The following is a 21,806-nucleotide window of genomic DNA, read 5'->3' as shown; positions in this document are numbered from 1 at the left end:
GTGTGCGTGCGTTTTGGCATGCGTTTGCGTTATTTATGCACAGGCGTTCGATAGGACAATGCTTTTCCAGGAGAATTTCCTTGACACAAGCCACGTCCAATGGGCGTGTCTCATGGAAATTCTGTATATAGACCCTTGTACAGATTAAATCCTCAACTTTTGCTGCTGTATCCAGCTGCAAGATGGATCTTGGCATGGAGAGCTTCTATCGTAATCTGGATTTGGACTTGAAATTGGCTGTTGCCTTTGCTGTGGCTTATGAAGAAGAAAGAAGAAAAGAAAGACGGAGAAGACTTCGTCGTCGCTACTGGCAACACCCCATCGTTGAAGTCCGAGAGAGCCTTGGAGCTTACCACTTGTTGTACACCGAGCTGCGTGCAAACCCTCAGAAGTTTTTCGACTACACGAGGATGTCGGACAGAGCTTCGATGACTTGCTGCTACTTGTCCAAGGATCCATCACCAGGCAGGACACACAACTATGTAGAGCAATTCTTGCTGAGGAACGTCTGTTGGTGACTCTAAGATACGTAATTTTGAAAAAAATAAACCAGTTGTCATTAATATTATTGTTATAAAAGCCATTGATTTTTTTTTTTCCCATTTTCTGTTCTGCAGTTTCCTGGCTACGGGAGAGACCTTATCATCTCTACATTTTCAATTCCGCATTGGAGTGTCCACCCTTTCTGGGATTGTTGGAGACACCTGCCGTGCTTTATGTGACGTTCTGAGTTAGGAATTCCTCCCCAATCCACAACTGCTCTGGCTGGAAAATGCTGAGAAATTCCAGGACATTTGTAATTTTCCTAACTGTTTGGGGGCTGTGGACGGCAAACACATTCAAATTAGGAAACCTGCTGGAAGTGAATCCGAGTATTTCAATTACAAAAATATTTTTCTATTGTTCTCAGTGCAAATGCTGACTGTCGATTTGTGGACGTTGGCTCATTTGGACGAGGAAATGACTCACAGACTTTCAAAAACTCTGACGTGCCAACGTTTTTTATGGGAATAATTTCAATTTTCCACAGCCACGACCTCTTCCGCACACTGAAGGACCGCCAATGCCGTTTGTTGTGGTTGGGGATGAGATGTTTCCAATGTGCGCCAACCTCCTAAAACCGTACTCAAGACGGGACTTGAATCACACCAAACGGATTTACAACTACCGACTGACAAGGGCATGAAGAGCTGTGGAGTGTGCCTTTGGTTTGCTGGCATCTAAATGGCGCATTTTGTGAACACCCATCAATCTAAAAACTGAGATAATTGATGAAGTTGTGAAAGCGTGTGTTATGCACAACTACATCCTGGCAAAAGAGCCACCCAACTTAGAACTTGATGAACCTGTTGCTACCACATTGCAAGATTACCAAGATCACTGTCTGAGGACTATAGTGGAAGTTGCCCAAATGAGGGATACATTTGCTGCCTACTTTTTTTTTGGATATTGGATGTGTTGCATGGCAAGACAAAATGTTTTTAGCCGCTAAAATGTACCTGTAATGTTATGTACATGTAATGCTATGTACCTGTAATGTTTGCTGACTTTAATAATAAAACACCTCTAGTGAAACACCCTTTGTTACAAGTTACCTCAACAATACAATACACACGTGTGAGTTGCAGTGCATAAAGAGACAAAGAAAACTCAGTGATTGTGCAAACAAAAGCAAATTATTATTGAACAATATAATCAGTAATTAGCTTTGGGTATGTCGGAGGGTAAGATATTGTGGACGTTTGGGGTGTGGAGCTGGGATGAGTGGCTACCATGAGTGGTTGACGAAGGGGTTCCAGGGGTAGGGCCTATAAAATGCATGGGGTCTGGGAGGTCATGGATTGGAGTAGAAACATTAGGAGTGGAATCGTGGGAATGGAGAGACACATTGGAAGGGAGAGACAAATTAGAAAACAGAGACACATCGGTAGATGAGGGTGGAGGTGGTTGGACAGTTTTGGGGCGACGTTTGATGCTCCTAGTCTTCCTCTTCTGGCGGTGCTGAGCAGAGCTGGTACCGGGCATCTGTTTCCTGCTTTTTTTCCTTGGTTGTGTGGGAGTAGTGGCTTCAGGCTGCCGTGCTACAGGACTCAGCATGGTGGTGGCTTGAGGCTGGCGTGCTGCAGGACTCGGCATCGTGGTGGCTTCAGACTGGCATGCTGCTGGATTTGGCATCATGGTGGCTTAAGACTGGCGTGCTGCTGGACTCGTCATTCAGAGTGAAATGCAGAGTCTTCACAGCAAATCCACTGGCTTGTAATAGCATCCAGAGGCTTGAGAGTACTGGACTTCCAGTGCCCACACCCTCTTTTTATACAGCTTTGTTTTGGGGGTGGTTGAAACCAGTTCCTGGACCTGCTCATTTTGAAGTACGCATGTGATGCGTATCGATCGCCTTAGTATGCATATCCTTGCGTACCAATACGTTCCCATAGACAGTAATGCATTGTTTTGACGCACTTCATCCACACTCATGCGCATGCGTATGGCTGCGTATATTTGATGCCTCTAAAAATGCAACATGTTGTGTTTGCCGCACACGTATGCATCTGCAAGCGAACACATTCAAACGCATGTCTCTGCGTACACCATGTTAAAGATATGTACGTATGACGCATGCGGATCTGTGCTGATCAAACGCTGCGCACAGATACGCAAATGTGACACCAGCCTAATATAGTAATATTTATAGTATATAATATATTTATAGTAATTAGTAATAAATATAAAAAGCACACTGATCTCATACATCTTGTAGTTTGTACATTGCCACTGATAATACTGCCGTTCTTATAGGGATCCATTCACCGCACACCAAGAACATGTGAGACAGATGATGAGAAGTTTCTCTGATCCTTTTGGCCGGGATCCCTTTTTCAGTATCACAGATGGCAGATCTTATGGCCGGAGAGGGCAGCAAGGTTCCCAGGTGGCTCTGAAAGAAGATCACAGGGTAAGCGTTCTCCGAGCAGTTCCTCGGTTCACACTTCTGTCATCAGCTGAGATTTTATAGTCAGATTCATTTCAAAGTGCTGATTGTTACCATAGGTGCAGGTTCTGTAATGCCGGCCTGTGGCTGCCCAGGTTTTAACTTCTCTTTTCCTGTGATCTAATCCCCAGCTGTTGCCGGCAGTACCGTTCCTATTATAGAGTAACACTCATTAATACTGTTCTATTATCAGTTTCAGCTACCTAGCGAGGCCAATAATTGCACTTACAGGCACTGCTGTACGAGTTTAGTGCTGTTGAGCCTCGAGAACAGATGTCACTTTCTAAACGCTCAGTGTGTAGCTGATAAAAGCAAGCCTGGCATTCTTCCATCAGCTATATATAGCATGTCAACTACGTCCCAAGAAATCAGCCCGCCGCCTCACTTCCATGATTTTCTGTCATAAAAAGTCCAGTATACAAGACATGCAGCAAGTAACAGGTTAATCACAAAGGCAGTACTATTTGAACCCCCAGGAACGTTACACCAAGAATAAAGGCACCGCGGGGGTGCTGGACTTCTGCCAGGTTCACACACTGTAATCTGAACTTAGACACCAGCAGCTCAATAAATGAGCTTCAGAGCCATGGGCTTTAGAGACCCGTGTTTCTTAGTAAATGCTTGCTCTTTCTGCGAAATTACACTTGGAACCGCTTTTCTAATAACTCTACATCATGCCATTCCCCTGCTTCTCCTACTAAGAATTCTTGGAGAAATTGACAGCTGGGTGTTGCCTTTTCCTTTTCGGGGTGTGTCCTAACATAGCCTGGTAAGACACTAATTGGATAGTTTTATTGTGTAAGGACACACCCTCTACTGGTAACACCCATTTGACAATTTATTCTGAAATCTCCATGTATAAGACAGTGCTATATTGAAATTTCTCTTGACAACTCCCACTTTTTTTTTCCAGGCCTCAAGTTTGAGTCATATGCCTAGTGCTTCCTTTTCTAGTATGGTCAGTAGTCTGTGACTGCGTGTGGTTTGTGGTCCTGGGTGAAGGCATGATGCGTTCCTCTAACACTGGGTTTGGATTTTGAGTAAATGAACATCATTGTGCACTGCATGTATTATGGGCTACATGGGTTGAAAGATTGATTGCACATTTATTAATAAATAAATATTACATGTTTTTGTCGGCCAACCTCTGCAATGTACATAAACAGTGGCTATACTTATTAAGCCTGGCTTTAAAGGAAACCTTTCAGAAATGTTAAGCCACTGCTCAAACCCCCTGCCAGTGACCAAAATCATTACTATGTATCTGTAGCCCTTTAACAGATAAATCAATTGATCCATTTTTGACCCAAACGGGAAATTGTGTTTTGAAATTCTGTCTGAGAGTTCATTGGGGACTAAGGATGCACTTACAGCTTCTCAGCCTCTGCCATATTACCTACCTAGCAGTACCCTCTCCTGGCTAGCTAGCAGATTGTTTGCTCTGGTACGCTGGCAATCAACTGGGAGAGTGTGTTCTGCTAGCTCTGAAATATAGCAGCTGAAGAGCTGTAAGTGCATCCTCATGTTCCAATGCACCTCAGGACCCCAAAGTGCTGAACTGATTTATCTTTTAAAAGACTACATATTGTTGGTTTGGTGCTGGTGGGGTGATAATCTAATCTTTTACTCCATCCTACCATTAATGTGGGCAGCTCGGCTTTGCCCAGGATGCAAACACTCACATCTCTTTTTAAGTTAAAAGTTACCTCTCTTTTGAATATACACTTTATGATATATTAGGGATTCCTCCACTCGTGACCCCCCCGCTATAAGACAGAAATGTATGAGTGGCTTCCTTTCTGGTGGACTCGCGACTTCTGACTTGGACCTTTGATTGGGGGCCATGCAGTACTACACTGCCTGAAAGGCCATGGCTTCCTTTGACAAAATCAATAGATTACCTTGGGGTACCAGGAGAAGACCCAGAATGATCGGCTGATCGTCGCAGGAACCAAATGACAAACCCTAATAGTGCGGCTGTCAGTGTGTGAATGGAAGAAATATATTAGTTCCCAACCGATCACGAAGTTGCCCATAAATGACCATCTACTGTATAAACCAATTAGATATTTAAAAACATGCAAATCTGGAATGCAACCCTAGAAGTTTCACTTACTGTGTTAATTAAAGAAAATTCTTGCAACCTATTTTCTCATTGGGGTCAGGTGTCCCTCCAGTACTGCCGGTCATACTGTAGTTATATATGTCTGATCTGCTAGCAGTCATGGGTGATGGTCAGTTTAGCCTGGAGTTATTCAAAAGACATTAAGTCCCCATGATCATACAAATCACCTACCGAGGAGACATTATATAGAATCCAGAAGTCAGTGGATGGGTGGCTTAAAAGCAGCGGAAAACAATTGTTATTCCACAAGGGCATTTCAGCTATGATGTCTTCAAATCTAATGACTTTTTTAATTTGCCTCCAAACTGATCGCGCTAGACGAGGTAGTGGCAATAGACAGGGGACACTAATTTTTTCCAACTCCAGGAAACACAGTGGGCAGTCAGCTCATGCAGCATGGAGCAGATGACTTTCAGAATTGGGAAAATAATTACCAGGCATCCATTTACTTAGGGCTTTAGCCTGTCCAGCCAGATAAGCTAGAAAGAAATCCGATAGCGCTGCTCCACCCCCCTGTTTGGGTCTCTGTAGGGTGGATAACCTGAGTTTGGGTCTAGTTTTCCCCCATATAAAAGATGTAATTTGGGAATTTAAATTTGCAAAGAAGGATTTAGGTACCAGTACAGCACTGTGTTGAAGGGAATAGCTGAGTTTAGAGCGCAATATCATTTTGATCAGATTAATACGACAAGCTACAGATAGCGGGAGTTTACTCCAAGCTGCAAATTTAGATTTGACTAGTTCTAGCAATGGGTATATTAAGTTGTAGGTCAAGTGTACTGTATTGAGATGTGTGGATACCTAGATATTTAAAATTAGATACAAACGGCTGCGAGGAGAGCAGGGCTGTGGAGTCGGTAAGCCAAACCTGCGACTCCGACTCCTCAATTTCCCTTACTCCGACTCCGACTCCACGACTCCGACTCCACGACTCCGACACCGACTCCCACACATATTGCTTATATTTAAGTGAAAAATGTATTGTAGTACAATGTGAACCTCAGACATTTAATCATTTTTATGATCCAATAATCAAGATATTTAGATAGAACAGAATATATATTGGTGTACTCTTCGGTTTTCATTCTTTTTGGTACAGATACGATATGGATAGACAGATATGGATAAATGGATAGATAGAGCAGATTTCTAATCTGCTTTTGCTATTGAAAACATTATCTATGAGCTCAAAAACCTTTCAGGTGATGCAGTTTTTTTAAAAAGATGATCAGCTTTTGCAGCTGAAAAACGTATCCTCATAAAACACAGGAAAAACGCTGTGTGTGAATGTAGCCTTAGATCTGGAATAGAACAGTCATTTATAGGACATTTCATAACTTTCCCAAACTCCTATGAAAAAATATTCAGCACATCCTGCATTGAATTACTGTACCCAATTTATTATATATTGTCGGAGTCGGTCCATTTTATACCGACTCCAACTCCGACTCCGACTCCACCAAAATGAGCACCGACTCCGACTCCACAGCCCTGGAGGAGAGGGTATGGGTGATGGTCAGACTCGCTTTATACCAGGTATCCTCCACATTTACCCTATGACCCACAAGTGTCAATGTTTCATTTTATATCAGCTTTCACATATGACTTTGGTGGAGACTTGAGCTACTTTAGACATTAGTTTTAGGTCTCAGATCCACCTAAAAATGTAATATCTCTGAGGGCTGCTAGACAGTCCTACGTAAAGTGCTTTAAAAATGTCAAGTTAAATTTGTAGCATCAGCTCATGTAACGCATTCAGTTTCATGTTAACAGGAATCTGTCAGCGCAAAATGACTTTTCAAACAAACCAGAGATGCCCGGTGCACCCATGATGTGGCCATACAGTTCAATGCACCTACCCACCTACTTGTTTTCTATCTATCTATCTATCTCCGCCCCCTCTTCTTTGATTGACAGCTTTGGGTTTAAAAAAGCCAGAGAAGGACTGAGATTGATGAAAGACAAGAAGCTAGGGAGATGCACTGAACTGTATGGCCATGCCAAGGGTGCATCGAGTGCCTGTGCTTGGTTTGAACAGTCATTTTGTGTCGACAGACTCTCTTTGACATGAAGTTGTATGTGTTACGTGACATGACTCATACATTTATGATGTAAGCCATATGAATTTTTAGTAGTGTTGTTAGACACGTAACTGATCAGTAATTGTCATCTAAAAGGTAATTTACTGCGCAATACTCCATGCTATAAATCATTTACCGTATATACTCGAGTATAAGCCGACCCCCCTAATTTTGCCACAAAAAACTGGGAGAACTTATTGACTCGAGTATAAGTCTAGGGTGGGAAATGCTCCATAGATTATTCCCCCATATGGTGTCCCCAGAAGAAGCTCCATAGATTATTCCCCCATATGCTGCCCTCATAAGAAGCTCCATAGATTGTTCCCTCATATGCTGCCCCCAAAAGAAGCTCCATAGATTGTTCCCTCATATGCTGCCCCCATAAGAAGCTCCATTGATTATTCCCCCATGTGCTGCCCCCATAAGAAGCTCCATAGATTGTTCCCTCATATGCTGCCTCCAAAAGAAGCTCCATAGATTATTCCCCCATGTGCTGCCCCCATAAGAAGCTCCATAGATTGTTCCCCCATATGCTGCCCCCATGCTGCTGCTGCTGCATGTAAAAATAAAAAAATGACATACTCACCTCTCCGTCGCTAGGTGTCAGATTCTCACCTGTCCTGCATCCATGGCTGCTCACCGCTATCTGCCACGTCATCAGTCAGTGACGTTCAGACTGCAGGGGGCGCGGCGCGCACTAACCACGTCACCGCGCCCTCTGCTGTCTGAAGTCACTGACTGATGACAGACAGCAGCAAGCAGCCATGGACGCAGGACAGGTGAGTATCGCTACACTTACCCGTCCTGACGCTGTGTCTTGAGCCCCCAGCTTCTCCGCGCTCTCTCTTCCTGCCTTCAGCGGTCATGTGGTACTGCTCATTAAAACTCATGAATATGCGCATATTCATGAGTTTTAATGAGCGGCACCACGTGACCGCTGAAGGCAGGAAGAGAGAGCACGGGGAGAAGCTGGGGGCTCAAGACACAGCGTCAGGACGGGTAAGTGTGACCTGACACCCCCGCCCCCTCCGACCCCCTTTGTATATGACTCGAATATAAGACGAGAGGGGGACTTTCAGCCCAATTTTTTTGGGCTGAAAATCTCGACTTATATTCGAGTATATACGGTATTTAGGCTGCAATGGTTTGTGCTCCAATACAAAGCGATCAGTTCAAGTTATGTAATATGTTCCAAATTACTTGGGTTATAGCTTTATTAAGGGGGCTCTCAAATGTGTTCTAAATATTGGTATTTAGTCGTATAATGAAAAAAGAAAGCTTTTTACTTTACAACATTAAACAGTCTTTAGATTTCCAGCTTTTGAGCTATCTGAGTACCTTGTTATTGCCAGGACTGTTTCCATGGACATGTGCAGGTCTTCTATTCTACCATTGTTTCTTTTGTTAGTTTATTTAGCATGTATCACCTTGTATATTAAAGACATGACCATGGCCACCAGAAGGTACCATATTTATCTATATTACTCACTTATATAGTGCCATTAATTCCACAGCGCTTTACAGACATTATCATCACTGTTCCCATTGGGGCTCACAATCTAGATTCCCCATCAGTATGTCTTTGGAATGTGTGAGGAGACAGGAGACCGGAGACCCTGGAGGAAACCCACGCAAACAAGGGGAGAACATACAATAGAAACCTCAATTGTGCACTAAAAAATATGAAAAGTGACTTCATTGCATATGAGTTAACAGTATAGCTTTAATAAAAGGTTTAAGCCCCTTTTATAGGTTCAAATATGTTATCGTTTAGGGCAAAGTAAGTAATTTTTACTAATTTTTATGCATGCAATTCTGCAGATTTTGTTCTGGTTGCAAACGTTTTTACTCACATATTCCATTTATTAGTTTTGAGATATTTGATAAAATGCTTACAGTATGCAGCTATGATAGATACCATGATCAACCTAATGTTTTCTGGAATTATGTGTTTTTGTAGGTCCCCGAATTCAAGGATGGGTTTCATTCCATTGATAGTATGATGACAAACATGAGGAACAGAATGATAGACATGCACAAACAGTTTGTAAGTTGTTTGTTTTTCCAATTCTGATCATCCTATCTGAATAATAATTGAAATAATAGTGTTTAATTATGATTTTAATGAAACTAGCGGCCATTGGTGATTTCTTGGCTAGTCTCCCCTCATTTGCTTTGACATTTTTTTGTGCTAGAAACGTACATCCATTGTTTGCTGCATGAGCTGTCCGCTGATTTATGCTGCCCAAACCACCGCAGCAGTCTTTGCACTGTTGTAGCTGTGTGTGTTTTACGGTGTGGCGTTTTTAGAGAAACCATACATTATGAAGCCTGCCGGGCACTGTGTGTCTCGGATGATTGGTCCACAGCAGATCGCCACCGGTTTCTGCTTTTAAAGGTCTTCCCTTCTGCACAGACTAAAAAAGATTTGAAGGGCATAGTCAGCAATCCCCAAACCATCCTTTTCACTAGTTGCATTGTCTGTGAATGGCGTTTTGACCTTTGCACTATGGTCCTTCCCAGCTCCATTTATAACCCTGCACTTTTCATGGTGTAGTGCTGATGAAGCTGTCCTTACTCAAATGCTAGACTAGCAATAATTGACTTTATTAGTACCTTTTACCTGGCATCAGTCAGTTAGATTAACCCTGCTAAGCCGTCTACAGGAAATCTACTATTTGGGCACACGGCAGGGCTCGGAAGGGAAGGAGCGCCATTTGACTTTTTGAATGTAAAATATCCTGGAATCATTAGCGGTTGCCATGTCATGCTTGGAGAGCCCCTGATGTGCCTAAACATTGGAAACCCACAACAAGTGGCACCATTTTGGAAACTAAACCCTTTAGGGAACTTGTCTAGATGTGTATTAAGCACCTTGAACCCACAGAGCCGTGGAAATAAAAAAAAAAAATCACATTTTTCCCAAATAAATCTTTTTTAGCTCCAAATTTGCATTTACATAAGGGTAAAAGGAGAAATTATGCCATACAATTTGTTGTGCAATTTCTCCTGAGTGCACTGATACCCCATATGAGGAGCAATACTACTGTTTGGGTGCACGCCAGTGCTTGGAAGAGAAGGAGCGCCATGTGACTTTTCAAAGCAAAATGTGATGGAATAATTAGCAGACGCCATGTCGTGTTTGAAGAGACCCTGGTGTGCCTAAACAGTGGAAACCCTCCACAAGTTACACCATTTTGGAAACTAGACCACTTTGAGACCTTATCTAGATGCGTATTAAGCCCTTTGAACCCCCAGGTGCTTCACAGAAGTTTATAATAAGCCGTGAAAGTTAAAAAAAAATAAAAACATTTTTCCCACAAAAATCTTTTTTTAGCTACAAATTTTGTATTTTCACAAGAGCAAAGGAGAAAATGGACCCCAAAGTTTGTTGTGAAATTTCTCCTGAGTTCACTGATACCCCATATGTGGTCGAAAACTACTTTTGAGGCACAGTGCAAAGCTCAGAAGGGAAGTAGCTTCATATTTCAGTATAGATTTTGCTGCACTTGTTTGAGGGTGCCATACATTGGCAGAGCCCCAGAGGTGCCAGAACCGCAGAACCCACCCATAAGTGACCCCATTTTACCAATTAAACCTCTCAATGAATTAATCTATGGGTGCAGTTATTATATTGACACTACAGGTGTGTCATAAACTTTCATACCATTGGGCAGTGAAAATAAAAAATAATTTACATTTTTATCACCAAGATTGTGTGTTAGCCCCAAGTTTTACATTTTCACACTGTGAAATGGGTAAAAATGGCATCAGTTTGTCCCACAATTTCTGCTGAATGTAGAAATACACCATATGTGGCTGTACAGTACTAATTGGCCATGCGGAGTGACTCGGGAGGGACGGAGTGCTTTTTGCCTTCTGGAACGCATATTTTCCTAGTTTGTGGATTCCATATAAAGAGCCCCAAAAGTGCTAGAAAAGCATAATCTCCCCTCAAGTGAACCCATTTTGGAACTTATAACCCTTTGGGAATTTACCTACAGATGTAGTAACGATTTTGACTCCATCTGTGTTTTCCAGAAACAGGCAGCAGTGGATGTTGCTGATTGAAAATTGCAAATTGTCGTTGTATTAACCAGTACGCTGCAGTCACCAGTACATTATGCCCAGCTCATGCTTCTTGAGACACGTACATGTAAATTAGGCGGGCTCTCATCACTACAAAAATGCCTAACATATGGGCGCTATATGTGGTTTAGGCACACTGGGACTCAGAAGGGAGGGGGGCATTTGGATTTGGGAGCGAAGAATTTGCTGAATTTCTTTTGGCGGATGAGGAGCCATTTAGGTTTTCCAGAGTCTTTGTGCTACCAGTATCGTGGAAGCCTCCTATACTTCTGTTAAGGGTCTGTGCACACATTGTGGATTCTGCTGCGGATCTACAGCAGTTCCGCAGGAATTGTACAGTACAATGCAAAACAATGGGATTTCAAAACTACTAGAAAACTACTGACAGCGGTATCAGACGAGTTAAATCCTCACGATCGGTGCTATCACCGCTCGTGGGCGTTGCTGCGGGGTGTCAGCTGTCACATACAGCTGACACCCACACCCAATTGCTACGGTGCTCATTGTGAGGCTACGCGATCCGTCCGCCGTACTAGTACTGCTGTTTGCGCGAACGCACCTCCCACAGAGCGGTACTAGTACGGTGCATGTCGCAAAGGGGGGGTTAATATGTAAATGATCTGTTCCAGGCTGTGGGCCGGACACTGATCTGCCTGCAGAGATTGTTGTAAATGAAAGGGGGAGAAACCAGTGTGATGTGAAATGGCTGCCCTCTGCTCTCCTGATCTCACTGCAGAGCTGTGTGTGATTATAAGGGCGCAGTCAGACTGACGTATTACTCTCGCAAGCATCGCAACCCTCGGACTGAGTACAAATAGATGCCGTCACGCTCAGATCAGAAGAGCCTACGGCCAGTCCGAGGCTTGCGAAGTGATCCTCGCGTGAGTAATACGGCCTACTGACACATCTGCTGGTTCCTCTCAGTGCTTAAGCTCTTCTTACAAGCCGCCATTGTTGCAGTATTGTTACAATACAGCAAAGTTGTGAGAGCTGCAGCAAATGTGTTTGTAATGAGGCAAAGTTCAGTTCTGCTGTTCTATGTTAGTGACATGTCTCATACTGGTAACTCCCCTTTTATATAAAATAAGCTCTGGAGGCAGATTCTCATGCAGATCAGTGTGCGGCCCATAGATTTTAACATATAAGAAAAACGTGGATTTCTCTGGAATAAGGCCTCAGATCGCAGATATCAAGGTATCACTTTATTCAACTTAAGCTGACCTACATGTCTATATAGATGGCTTAGGATCGTTCGGCATAATGACAGATTTGCTTTAAGTGCAGATACATTCTTATGTCATTCACTGTTCATAAAATGAATTTATTACTGGCTCACTAGTTGTGGGAAGTGGTAACTTAATAACTACATCGTACACCATTCTAAATATATATATTGTCTCGGATGCAGCTAATGTTTGGGCCGTTGCTATGAGATTGTCTCTGTAAGCAAAGTATGTAGGCTAATTCATATTTAGGAGCCTCCCAAAGATTACAAAATATTGGACGATGCCAGTTATCATTTCATTCACACCCACATCCAATTTGCAAAGCATAAACTAAAACTCACAATATGCCAAAAGCAAAATTCCACCAACATTCACTATCATGTCCTTATTATCATTTCTTGCCACATATTGCAATTTTGAAAAGCAAAAGCTGGATCTTGCAGGAAACCTTCATCATGTACTACTCTATTATTGTTTGAACATGTGGAGAATACACTTAGGATTCATTTATATGAACATATTTTCAGTGTGTGTGCTGTCTATGTAAGCGTCAGAGGACACTGACCAACTGTGGCCAATGTCCAAGTGCACATGGTCCAATGGTCTGCATGAAAAAAACAAAACACTGTACACAATATTTTCCATTTTATGGACCAGAGTATTGACTGGTGATTTTATCAAATATAAGTTATTGTCAAAAGGGCTCATTTGGAACCCTAATGCCCTCCAGAGGGTCTGAGTCTCTAGCAAAAGTTAGAGAGTATACAGCATAGAGAGTGAAGCTAAAACTTAACTTTTACTATAAATGGTGGAAAATGGCAAAAATCCCATTAAACATCTAGACACACAAAATGTGTAAAAAGCATACAAAGCCTGTATCCCTATCCAGGAATAGTGCTGACGGTGGTCAAACAATTAAAGGGTAGATAATCTTAATCATCAAAATAGTACACTTGTATTAAAGCATGCAACATATCAGGTTCTAAGACCAATAGTATAATGCAGTACAGTGTTTATATGAAAAAAGGAAAGTAAAGAAACAGTCTCACCAATTTTGTGGCTTAGGCTGTTCCTCTTGGCAGTTCCAAGAAGGTCCTGTTTATTGCCCCAGTCAAGTGCCAGACTGACCCTGGCACCCCAAGACTCTTTACAAGGGCAGTCCACAGCTAACCCTTTTAGACTAGTCAGCCCTGGACTGACCCTATGTGCCCTCTCGATGCATTTCTTTAACAAATAATTCATCAGGGGGATGGCACTAACTATGTCATCAGGAACACAGGGCAGAGCACCCCTCACTAGGGATGTAGGACAACCACTGCCTGTATGGTCAGTCCAGGGCTGACTAGTCTTTGAACTGGCCAGAGGAACCATTGGTAGGACTGCCTAAAACTCAAAATTGGTGAGACTGTTCCTTTACTTGCCTATTTTCATATAAACACTCTGCTGCATTATACTATTGGTCTTAGAACCTGATATCTTGCATGCTTTAAAACAAGTGTACTATGTTGATGATTGAGATTATCTCCCCTTTAATTGTTTGACCACTGTCACTGGCTAGGAATACAGGTTTTGTATGTTTTTTATGCATGTTTTGTGTGTCTAGATGTTTAGTGGGACTTTTACCCATTTATAGTGAAAGTTACCTTTTTGCGTTGCACTCTATGATGTACACTCTCTGTAAATAGCGGAATTGGCATATTAAGTACTGTCTGATAGATTATCCCCACTTTTTGCTTTATTTAATTAACTAGCAAAAGTTAAACCCGAGCTTCTGGATCGTGAGCATGCAAAGCGGGATCCACAATCCTCTGCTGCCCCTCTCACAGTGAACTCGCTCCTTATGCTAACCCAGTGCTGCTCATCATTTACGATAACACCATTACAGCCATTTCCATTCTGTAACTGCTTAGTACAGAGCAGCCCTGGGTTAGGGCAAAGAGTGAGACCTAGTTCTTTCACTGCAAGAGGGGCCATGGAGGGTTGTGGACTCTCACACTTCATGCCAGGATCCCACAACTTAGAAGTTCAGGCTTGGCTTTTTCTAGAAATTCAGGCCATTTTAGGGGTGGGGAGGTGGGTGCATTAGAGTTACTTATGAGTTCTTTTGGCTATAACTTATATTTAGGAAAATCACTAGTGTAGGGATGCCCTCTCTTTTAATAAAAAGGACCACCCCAGACTAGTGCTAGGTACTCTTTAACTTCACCAAAACAGAGAGCTGCCCTGGTGGACCTAGCCCGTCCATATAGTTCAGTATCTGGACAGCTCTGTAGCTAGACTTTTTTTGGAATAGGTTATCTTCATGAGACTACCGCTTTAATCCCCACCTGTTGTCCCTTTAATAATCAATTAGAAACATTAATATTACTCCCCACTTCTAGAGGATCATATTGATTTGCCTTCATCATTTGCATTTACTGTTTATTCTCTTTTTAGCAACCTGTGAGTTGAGTCTAAAATAAAACCTAAAATAAAGCAAGCAGAGGCCGTTGTAGAGGAAGAAACGTTCATATCATATTGGTGTCTTAGTTTTCTGTTACAAAATGATTGTGGTCCAGGTCATATGGGTGCATGTGATCCCCGGTTATGATATGCTTTCCACCCCTGCACAATGGCTGCCAAGAAGATGTTCTCTGTGCCCTATCAGAATCTTCATTCACCGTTCCTGATGGCGATTAATAGAAGCTTTTCAAGCCTTTTGGAATTCTATTTCTATGCCAGACTAAGATCTGTTTAGTCTTTCCAAGAAAATGCCTCTTTTATACCTAGACTTGATTTAATGCCCCATTTTTATATTTCATCGTTCTTGCTATATATAACCTTTCCCTTCATATACACTCTATTGTAACCGTCTACCATGTTTGGTCAGGGTGGAAGGCTGCACAGACTTGCTTATGTGTACAGTGTACCAGCCAAGTCTATATATGAGTGATTCATACTTTAATGTAGTAATATTATCTCCCCTCTAATGCTGCATCTCCAGTGTTAAAAAAAATTCTAATCTTCACTCGCACACGAGACACTCAAGCCGTGGGATCATAGTGCTATAATCGTGCTATCGGCTCGCAATCTCACATTTGCTGTTCCAAAAACCTAGCACACCAGTTACAGCCGAGCTTGTGAATATCCTGTAACAGCAAAAGGCATCCTCGTGCTGGCAGCAATATGGTACACGTGTTATATTCACTGATATAGTTTTTTCATTAATAAATAACGTACAATGTTTTTTTTCCATTTCTGTCTCTGTATACTGCACTTGTTTTAGATTTTTTTTTTTTTTTAAATGGAGCAATGTTTTGTGTATTAAAAACGTACGGTATATAATATCTAGTACTGCCACTTTCTAATATAGCTATTCTAATTATAGTCCCATCCCCTGATGATGCCGCCTCTGCGGTGAAACATGTTGGTAGGACAGTTTTTACTGAAGCACATGTCCAATCTGCCTTATAGTGTCGAAACCCCAGGGCGTCACTAAGTGATATTTTGGCAATCGCCTTTACACTATATTAGAATCGTTTAGGGACAGATTGTTTCATGTTTTGTATTACGCCACAATTTTAATTTATAATAAAAGTAACGTTTGAGGACTTGTTAGTGAGGGTTCTCGTTGGGTTATCCCAAATTGTAAATAATTGCCTTCTAATATAGTTTGTGTTTCACGATCTTCACCATTTTCCAAAGCTCTGCTTTTTGTCACCAAATGGAAATTTGTCCTGGTATTGAGCAGTCGTGGCAAACCGTTTTGAGACTGACACAAATTTTGGTTTTCACAAAGTTTTCTTCGGTGTTAGTAGATCTTTTAGTTGGATGTTTCTACAGTTTCAGGAGTAAGCATCTAATAAGTTTTAAACTTTTCTTGACAAATACAATGAGTTTATGGAAAGACTGAATATATAGTGTTGACCCTAATTTTTCAAGACTTCTGCAGTTCTCCCCGACAGATGGATATCAGTATCTGGGCCAAATCCTGACTGATGGCAACACATTCTTGTGTAATCAGTGCTTGGGCTCTATCAAAATTTCTGCTTTTTTATCCATGTCATAAAGCAAAAGGGATAACTAAGTTGTTCAGCCAACATAACATAGATATGTTGGGTCCATGGCCAGGAAGCTGCCCAAATCTCAATCTCATTGAGAATCTATGGTCAATTGTCAAAAATTGGAGAAAGCATCATGCTAGAAAAATCATAGTTCATCACCTAATTTTTCTGGGGATCATCAAGGAAAGTTGCTGTTTGAGAATATTTAACTTCTCCCAACGATCCAGCAGCAATTTGGTGATGAACATTGCTTTTCCCAGCATGAATGGAGACCATGTCACAAAGTGGAAGTGATAACTACCGTAAGTGGTTGGGTGAATAGAACAATTAGGGTTCTGGAAACTGCAGACCTCAATCTCCGTGACAACCTGTGGTCAATCCTCAAAAAGTGAGGGGACAAACAAAAACACAGAAATTAAAATGTGAGAAACTCCAAGCACTGATTGCACAAAGTGGGTTCCCGTCATTCAGAATTAGGCTCAGTGGCTGATATCCAGAATGCCAGGGTGAATTGTAGAAGTCTTGAAAAATAAATATTGATTCCTTGCATAAACGTTATGTATTTGTCAGTAAAAGTATAAAAAATTTTGAAATACTTATAATTGTACTTAAGGAATCCTAGAAACATTTGACTAAAACACTGAACCAACAAACTTTCTGTAAGCCAACATTTGTGTCAGGCTCAAAACTCTTTGGCACAACTGTACACCTGACACACGGTGCATGTCTCCTCAAATTGAATATCCTATCAGAATCACTTCTTTCATATGGATGTTAGGTCTCATTCACATATTTATGTTTCACATATATGTTGTAGCTGTGCTTTTTCTAGTAAGAACACTTACCAATTGTTGTCTAATTCCATGTCCACGTTTTCCTTTTTTTCTAGTATTGTTCTTTTTTTTTTTTTTTTTTTTTGGGGGGGGGGGGGGGGGAACTTTTTTTTGCATACAAAAAAAATGTTTTTCACCCTTACGGTAATAAGGTATTAACGAATTGGATGAAAATTGGATCAGGCACACTTATAATAGAGGTCCATTTTTTAGTACACATACCCCCTCCTAAAAAACGGACAAAGTCTTGTTGCTTTGGTTTACAAATACCAGCTATAGGGACAAATGCAACTCTACTTTACAAGGTTTTGTACACCAGAGAAAGGGCACAGTCAGACGTCCATATAACACTGACAGCGATCACATCGCAGAGCACGGACTGGCCGCTGGCTAACCTGACACGAGCGTGACACCTGCATAGAAATACATGCTGTCACGCTCAGGCCAGGAGAGTCGCCAGCCAGTCCAAGCTTTGTGATGCGATCGTCGTCTGTGTTATAAGGCCATCTGACTTCGCCCTATCAAGTGGGGCTATCCTCTCCTGAACCTCATGGTCATTTGTTAGATCAAGGTAGGACAGATCTGTGTTTCGTTCTGTTTCCACCATCATTTATTCTACACCTTTTATCTTGTTCTCTGCAGGAAGGATTGTCAGACAGACCTGATGTTCACTCATTCAAGTCTTCCTCGGTGATGACATATTCCAAGACTGGAAACGAACCTCCTAAGATTTTCCAAGCAACAAGTCAAACCCGTAAAGCTCCTGGTGGTGTAAGTGTAATGTTAGTTTTATGTCTATAATAAGCTCTGTATGTTATTGTCTTCACATGACTTTATTTTATAGCTTTGGTTTCTAATAAATATTCTGGTTTATAAAATTAAGTTGACTCATGGAGTAGAAGTGTGAACTCTTAATATGTAGCATGGTGTATAATGTGCTTCCTGCTCTTCTTGATGGATAGCATTGAGTAATTTTACTTTGCTGCTTTGATGACTAATTTAACCCTGGCCTTTCAGTTGCTCCTTGGCAGCTGCTGTACCTTATGCCACTAAGAAATATGAATTTGAACCCTAAAGCCGCGCACGTCTCCTTCTAGACGGAAGTAGAAAATAGCAATCTGTCAAAGTAGTATGTGCTTCAACAAAGGTCTCAAATAATGTGACACGGGAGCTTCCTGACAGTCAGCGGCATGGTGCAGCAATTAGTTGTTGTTTCGTGAAGAAAATATTAAGGCATGATTATTAGCCAGCATGTCAAGGAGAGTGCTGAAGGCCATACAGTTTATATTTAGGTAAGGCCAAGGGTGGCACATCACTGACTTAAAATAACAACCACAAAGCATCACCATCCCGAAAAAAAATCAAACCTAAGAGGTGACATGAAATACACCGTAAAACACACATCTTTATAGAATTTGAAGAAGTTTCTGGAAGTCTGTATTTATCCTACAGCATGGACTAGGCTGGTCTAAAGGGTGTGTGGCATGTACATCTCTGACACTTCTAAAGGCTGGCGCTACTGGAACTGGTTTTCTCGGAAGTTGGGGCCAGCATGCCCAGATCCTCATGCAGTGCCAAAAAGTGTGGTAAGGCAGCTGCACAGAGCATGGTGTACTTATGTTCCCTAGTTTATTACAGAGATTGTTCCCTTAAAACTATGTTTTAAATGTGTTCCTAGTATAAATATATAAAATCTTACTATTTACACCCCTCAACATTGAAATTGTAACACAAAGAAGTAAAAGTTGTGGAATTATGGAAATCACAGGAGGCACAGACATGTTATGTGCAAATTATGAAAAAAATGGAAATAACATTTTCAAAACTTTTCAATTTTATTCAGTATGGAGTATACAGAAATACATGCAAGTAAATGGATGCTATCAGTGAGGTTATTAACGGTTGAGGAATGTTCTGCCATGATGATTGCACTTGGGCATGCAAATCATCAAGTTCTGCAGTTGGCAGCTCCCTTTTCAATTACCAACCAATGATGTCCCAGATCTGGTCGATGGGAGACAAGTCTGGAGACTCTTCAGGCCATGGTAACATTTTTAGACCATGCAGGCTGCTCACAATAAGAAGAGCAACATGCTGCCAGGCTTTGTCGTGTTGAAAACCGGCTCCAAGGAAACGATCATGTTCCCTCATGAAGGCCGCTTCATAGCTTTGCCCACGTGTTCTCCACACCAATCTACGGCTATTATTTTGTCTAAGACAAAAGCATGACTCATCACTAAAGAGAAAACCCAAGAGAAAAAACAAAATGTGCATATATCTTACCTCAAATAAATAAGTAAACAGTACTAGTTCATGTAAATAACATGGGGTACTTAGTTAATGCTATTTTGATCATAAAAGCCATCCCACCACAACTAAAGGGGTGCACCTACTCTAAGGGCTCTGTCACACATAGCGATCTCGCTAGCGAGATCGCTGCTGAGTCACAAGTTTTGTGACACAACAGCGATCTCACCAGCGAGATCACTGTGTGTGACAGCGATCAGCGACCGGCCCCCCTGCCGGTATCGCTGACCGCTATTGGAAAGCCCTGGACATTTCTTTGATCGCTGGTCTCCCGCTGGCCAGCACGCATCGCTGTGTGTGACAGGCGGGAGTCCAGCGATCAGCTGGTAACTAAGGTACACATCGGGTATCTAAGGTATGCATCAGGTTTCTAAGTGACGCACGTCCCTTAGATACCCGATGTGTACCTTAGTTACCAGCTCCCTGCATCAGCGCACTGGTAACTAATGTACACAGCGATGCCGCGCACTCGGCGTTGCTGGTGCTGATCGCTGGTGAAGCTGTCTGTTTGACAGCTCACCAGCGATCATGTAGCGACTCACCAGCGATCCTGACACGTTGATATCGTTGTCGGGATCGCTGGTGAGTCGCTAAGTGTGACGGTACCCTAACAGTGTTGTAATAGGAGTTGTAATGAAAACTACCATTTACATGCAGATAAAAGAAACAAAGAAATCTGTCAAGGACTCTGAAAGTGGAGTTGAACAAATGGCTGTTGGACATCACATCAAAGACCGTGCCCACATTGTCAAGCAAATGAAGAACAACAAGACTGGAGATCAAGAACTTAATCAGGAATTTTTAAATATGGATGAATGTGAGTCCTACATCTTTTTCTTCCAGATCCTTCTAGATACTTTGCACTTTTGGTATTTGGGTTAGTCTTCACCTTCCTGATGTCATGCCTTTTATGTGGCCAACACGGTGATATTATATAGTTAAAGTATTAACAAGGTAGACATAATGAACATTGTTAAAGCAGCCAATAAAAAGTGTATTCTCACAGGGACCTTCATATAACTTTGCATCATTTGAAAACATAATCTAAAGACCTGTCACCAGGTGAAAAGTGACCGGTTAGTGCTCTTATTTTATTCCTACTGCTCCCCTGAGGATTTAGTTTAGTTTTGTAATTTTGCCATAGGGTTCGATATTGACTTAGATTTGACTACGTTTTTATTCCTGTAGTCTTTGTGTTTTGGGGTTTTTTTTTTGTTCCTGTATGTGACGTCTTTGCCGCCGGCGTTTTACAGAGAGTACCCACCTGAGAAAGACACATGCACAAAACCTTAGATCATGTCATACTCCAGTCACCCAGCCAACATCCTGCTGTGCACTGATGAGGGACAAAAAACACAAAACAAAATGGACAAATGGAGTGTCGTATGCTAAGTCACGTGGCAAAGCCCTTTAAAAGGTTAATATTAACATTTGGGACTCTTACTTCCAGTAGTTGGCACTACAGTTGCAGTCCACTTTCTCTCTAAAAAAAAAAGGCTATTTGCATATTGAATTCCCAAGAAAACATTACATGACTTAAGGGTCCCGTTTCACTAAAGGGCCCGTTACACATAGCGATATCGCTAGCAATATCGCTATAACGTCACTAGTTTTGTGACGCTGCAGCGATATTGCTAGCGATATCGCTATGTGTGATACTTACCTCCAACCGGCTCCCCTGCTGATTATCGCTGATCGCGCGAGAACGTCCTGGGCCATTTCTCGTCGCCCACTTCCTGCTGGGCTTCCTGCTGTGGCGACGAGTGACGCGTGGACGCGGGCGGGAGGACGTCAGGATCGCCTCGTTTGACAGGTAAGTAGAGACCCCCGACCGCTGCTATGTCGCTGGTGAGATCTGCCTGTTTTGCAGCTCACTAGCGACCACTTAGCGATGCACCAGCGATCCTGACCGTGTCATATCGTGGTCGGGATCGCTGGTGCATCGCTAAGTGTAACGGTACCCTTAGCAACGCACCAGCGATCCCGACAACGATACAACCTGTAGGGATCGCTGGTGCGTCGCTAAATGATCGCTAGTAAGTTGCCAAACAGGCAGATGTCTTCAGCGACGCAGCAACGATCCAGCGATCAAACACAGCGATGCATGCTGGCC

At 42.2% G+C, this 21,806-nt stretch overlaps 1 protein-coding gene across 4 annotated transcripts in view; it reads left to right on the top strand.

Annotated features, from left to right (window-relative positions):
• Positions 1 to 21,806, top strand: part of MLF1 (myeloid leukemia factor 1) — a 51,401-nt gene that overhangs the window by 17,428 nt on the left and 12,167 nt on the right. For 2 of the 4 annotated variants that reach the window (XM_073578987.1, XM_073578985.1), the window contains exons 2-6: positions 2,797 to 2,953; positions 3,903 to 3,947; positions 9,156 to 9,242; positions 18,029 to 18,157; positions 20,351 to 20,510. In XM_073578987.1, coding sequence (XP_073435088.1) covers positions 2,797 to 2,953; positions 3,903 to 3,947; positions 9,156 to 9,242; positions 18,029 to 18,157; positions 20,351 to 20,510 — 578 coding nt within the window. The remainder of the gene's footprint in view (positions 1 to 2,796; positions 2,954 to 3,902; positions 3,948 to 9,155; positions 9,243 to 18,028; positions 18,158 to 20,350; positions 20,511 to 21,806) is intronic. The other 2 variants (XM_073578986.1, XM_073578988.1) reach the window with 2 other exon arrangements.

This window comes from Dendrobates tinctorius, unplaced genomic scaffold (assembly GCF_039654945.1).
Source record: "Dendrobates tinctorius isolate UK_male_01 unplaced genomic scaffold, ASM3965494v1 ptg000060l, whole genome shotgun sequence".
NCBI classification, from domain to species: domain Eukaryota; kingdom Metazoa; phylum Chordata; class Amphibia; order Anura; family Dendrobatidae; genus Dendrobates; species Dendrobates tinctorius.
Note: the sequence above shows the minus strand (reverse complement) of the source record. Positions and strands in the feature narration are given on the sequence as shown.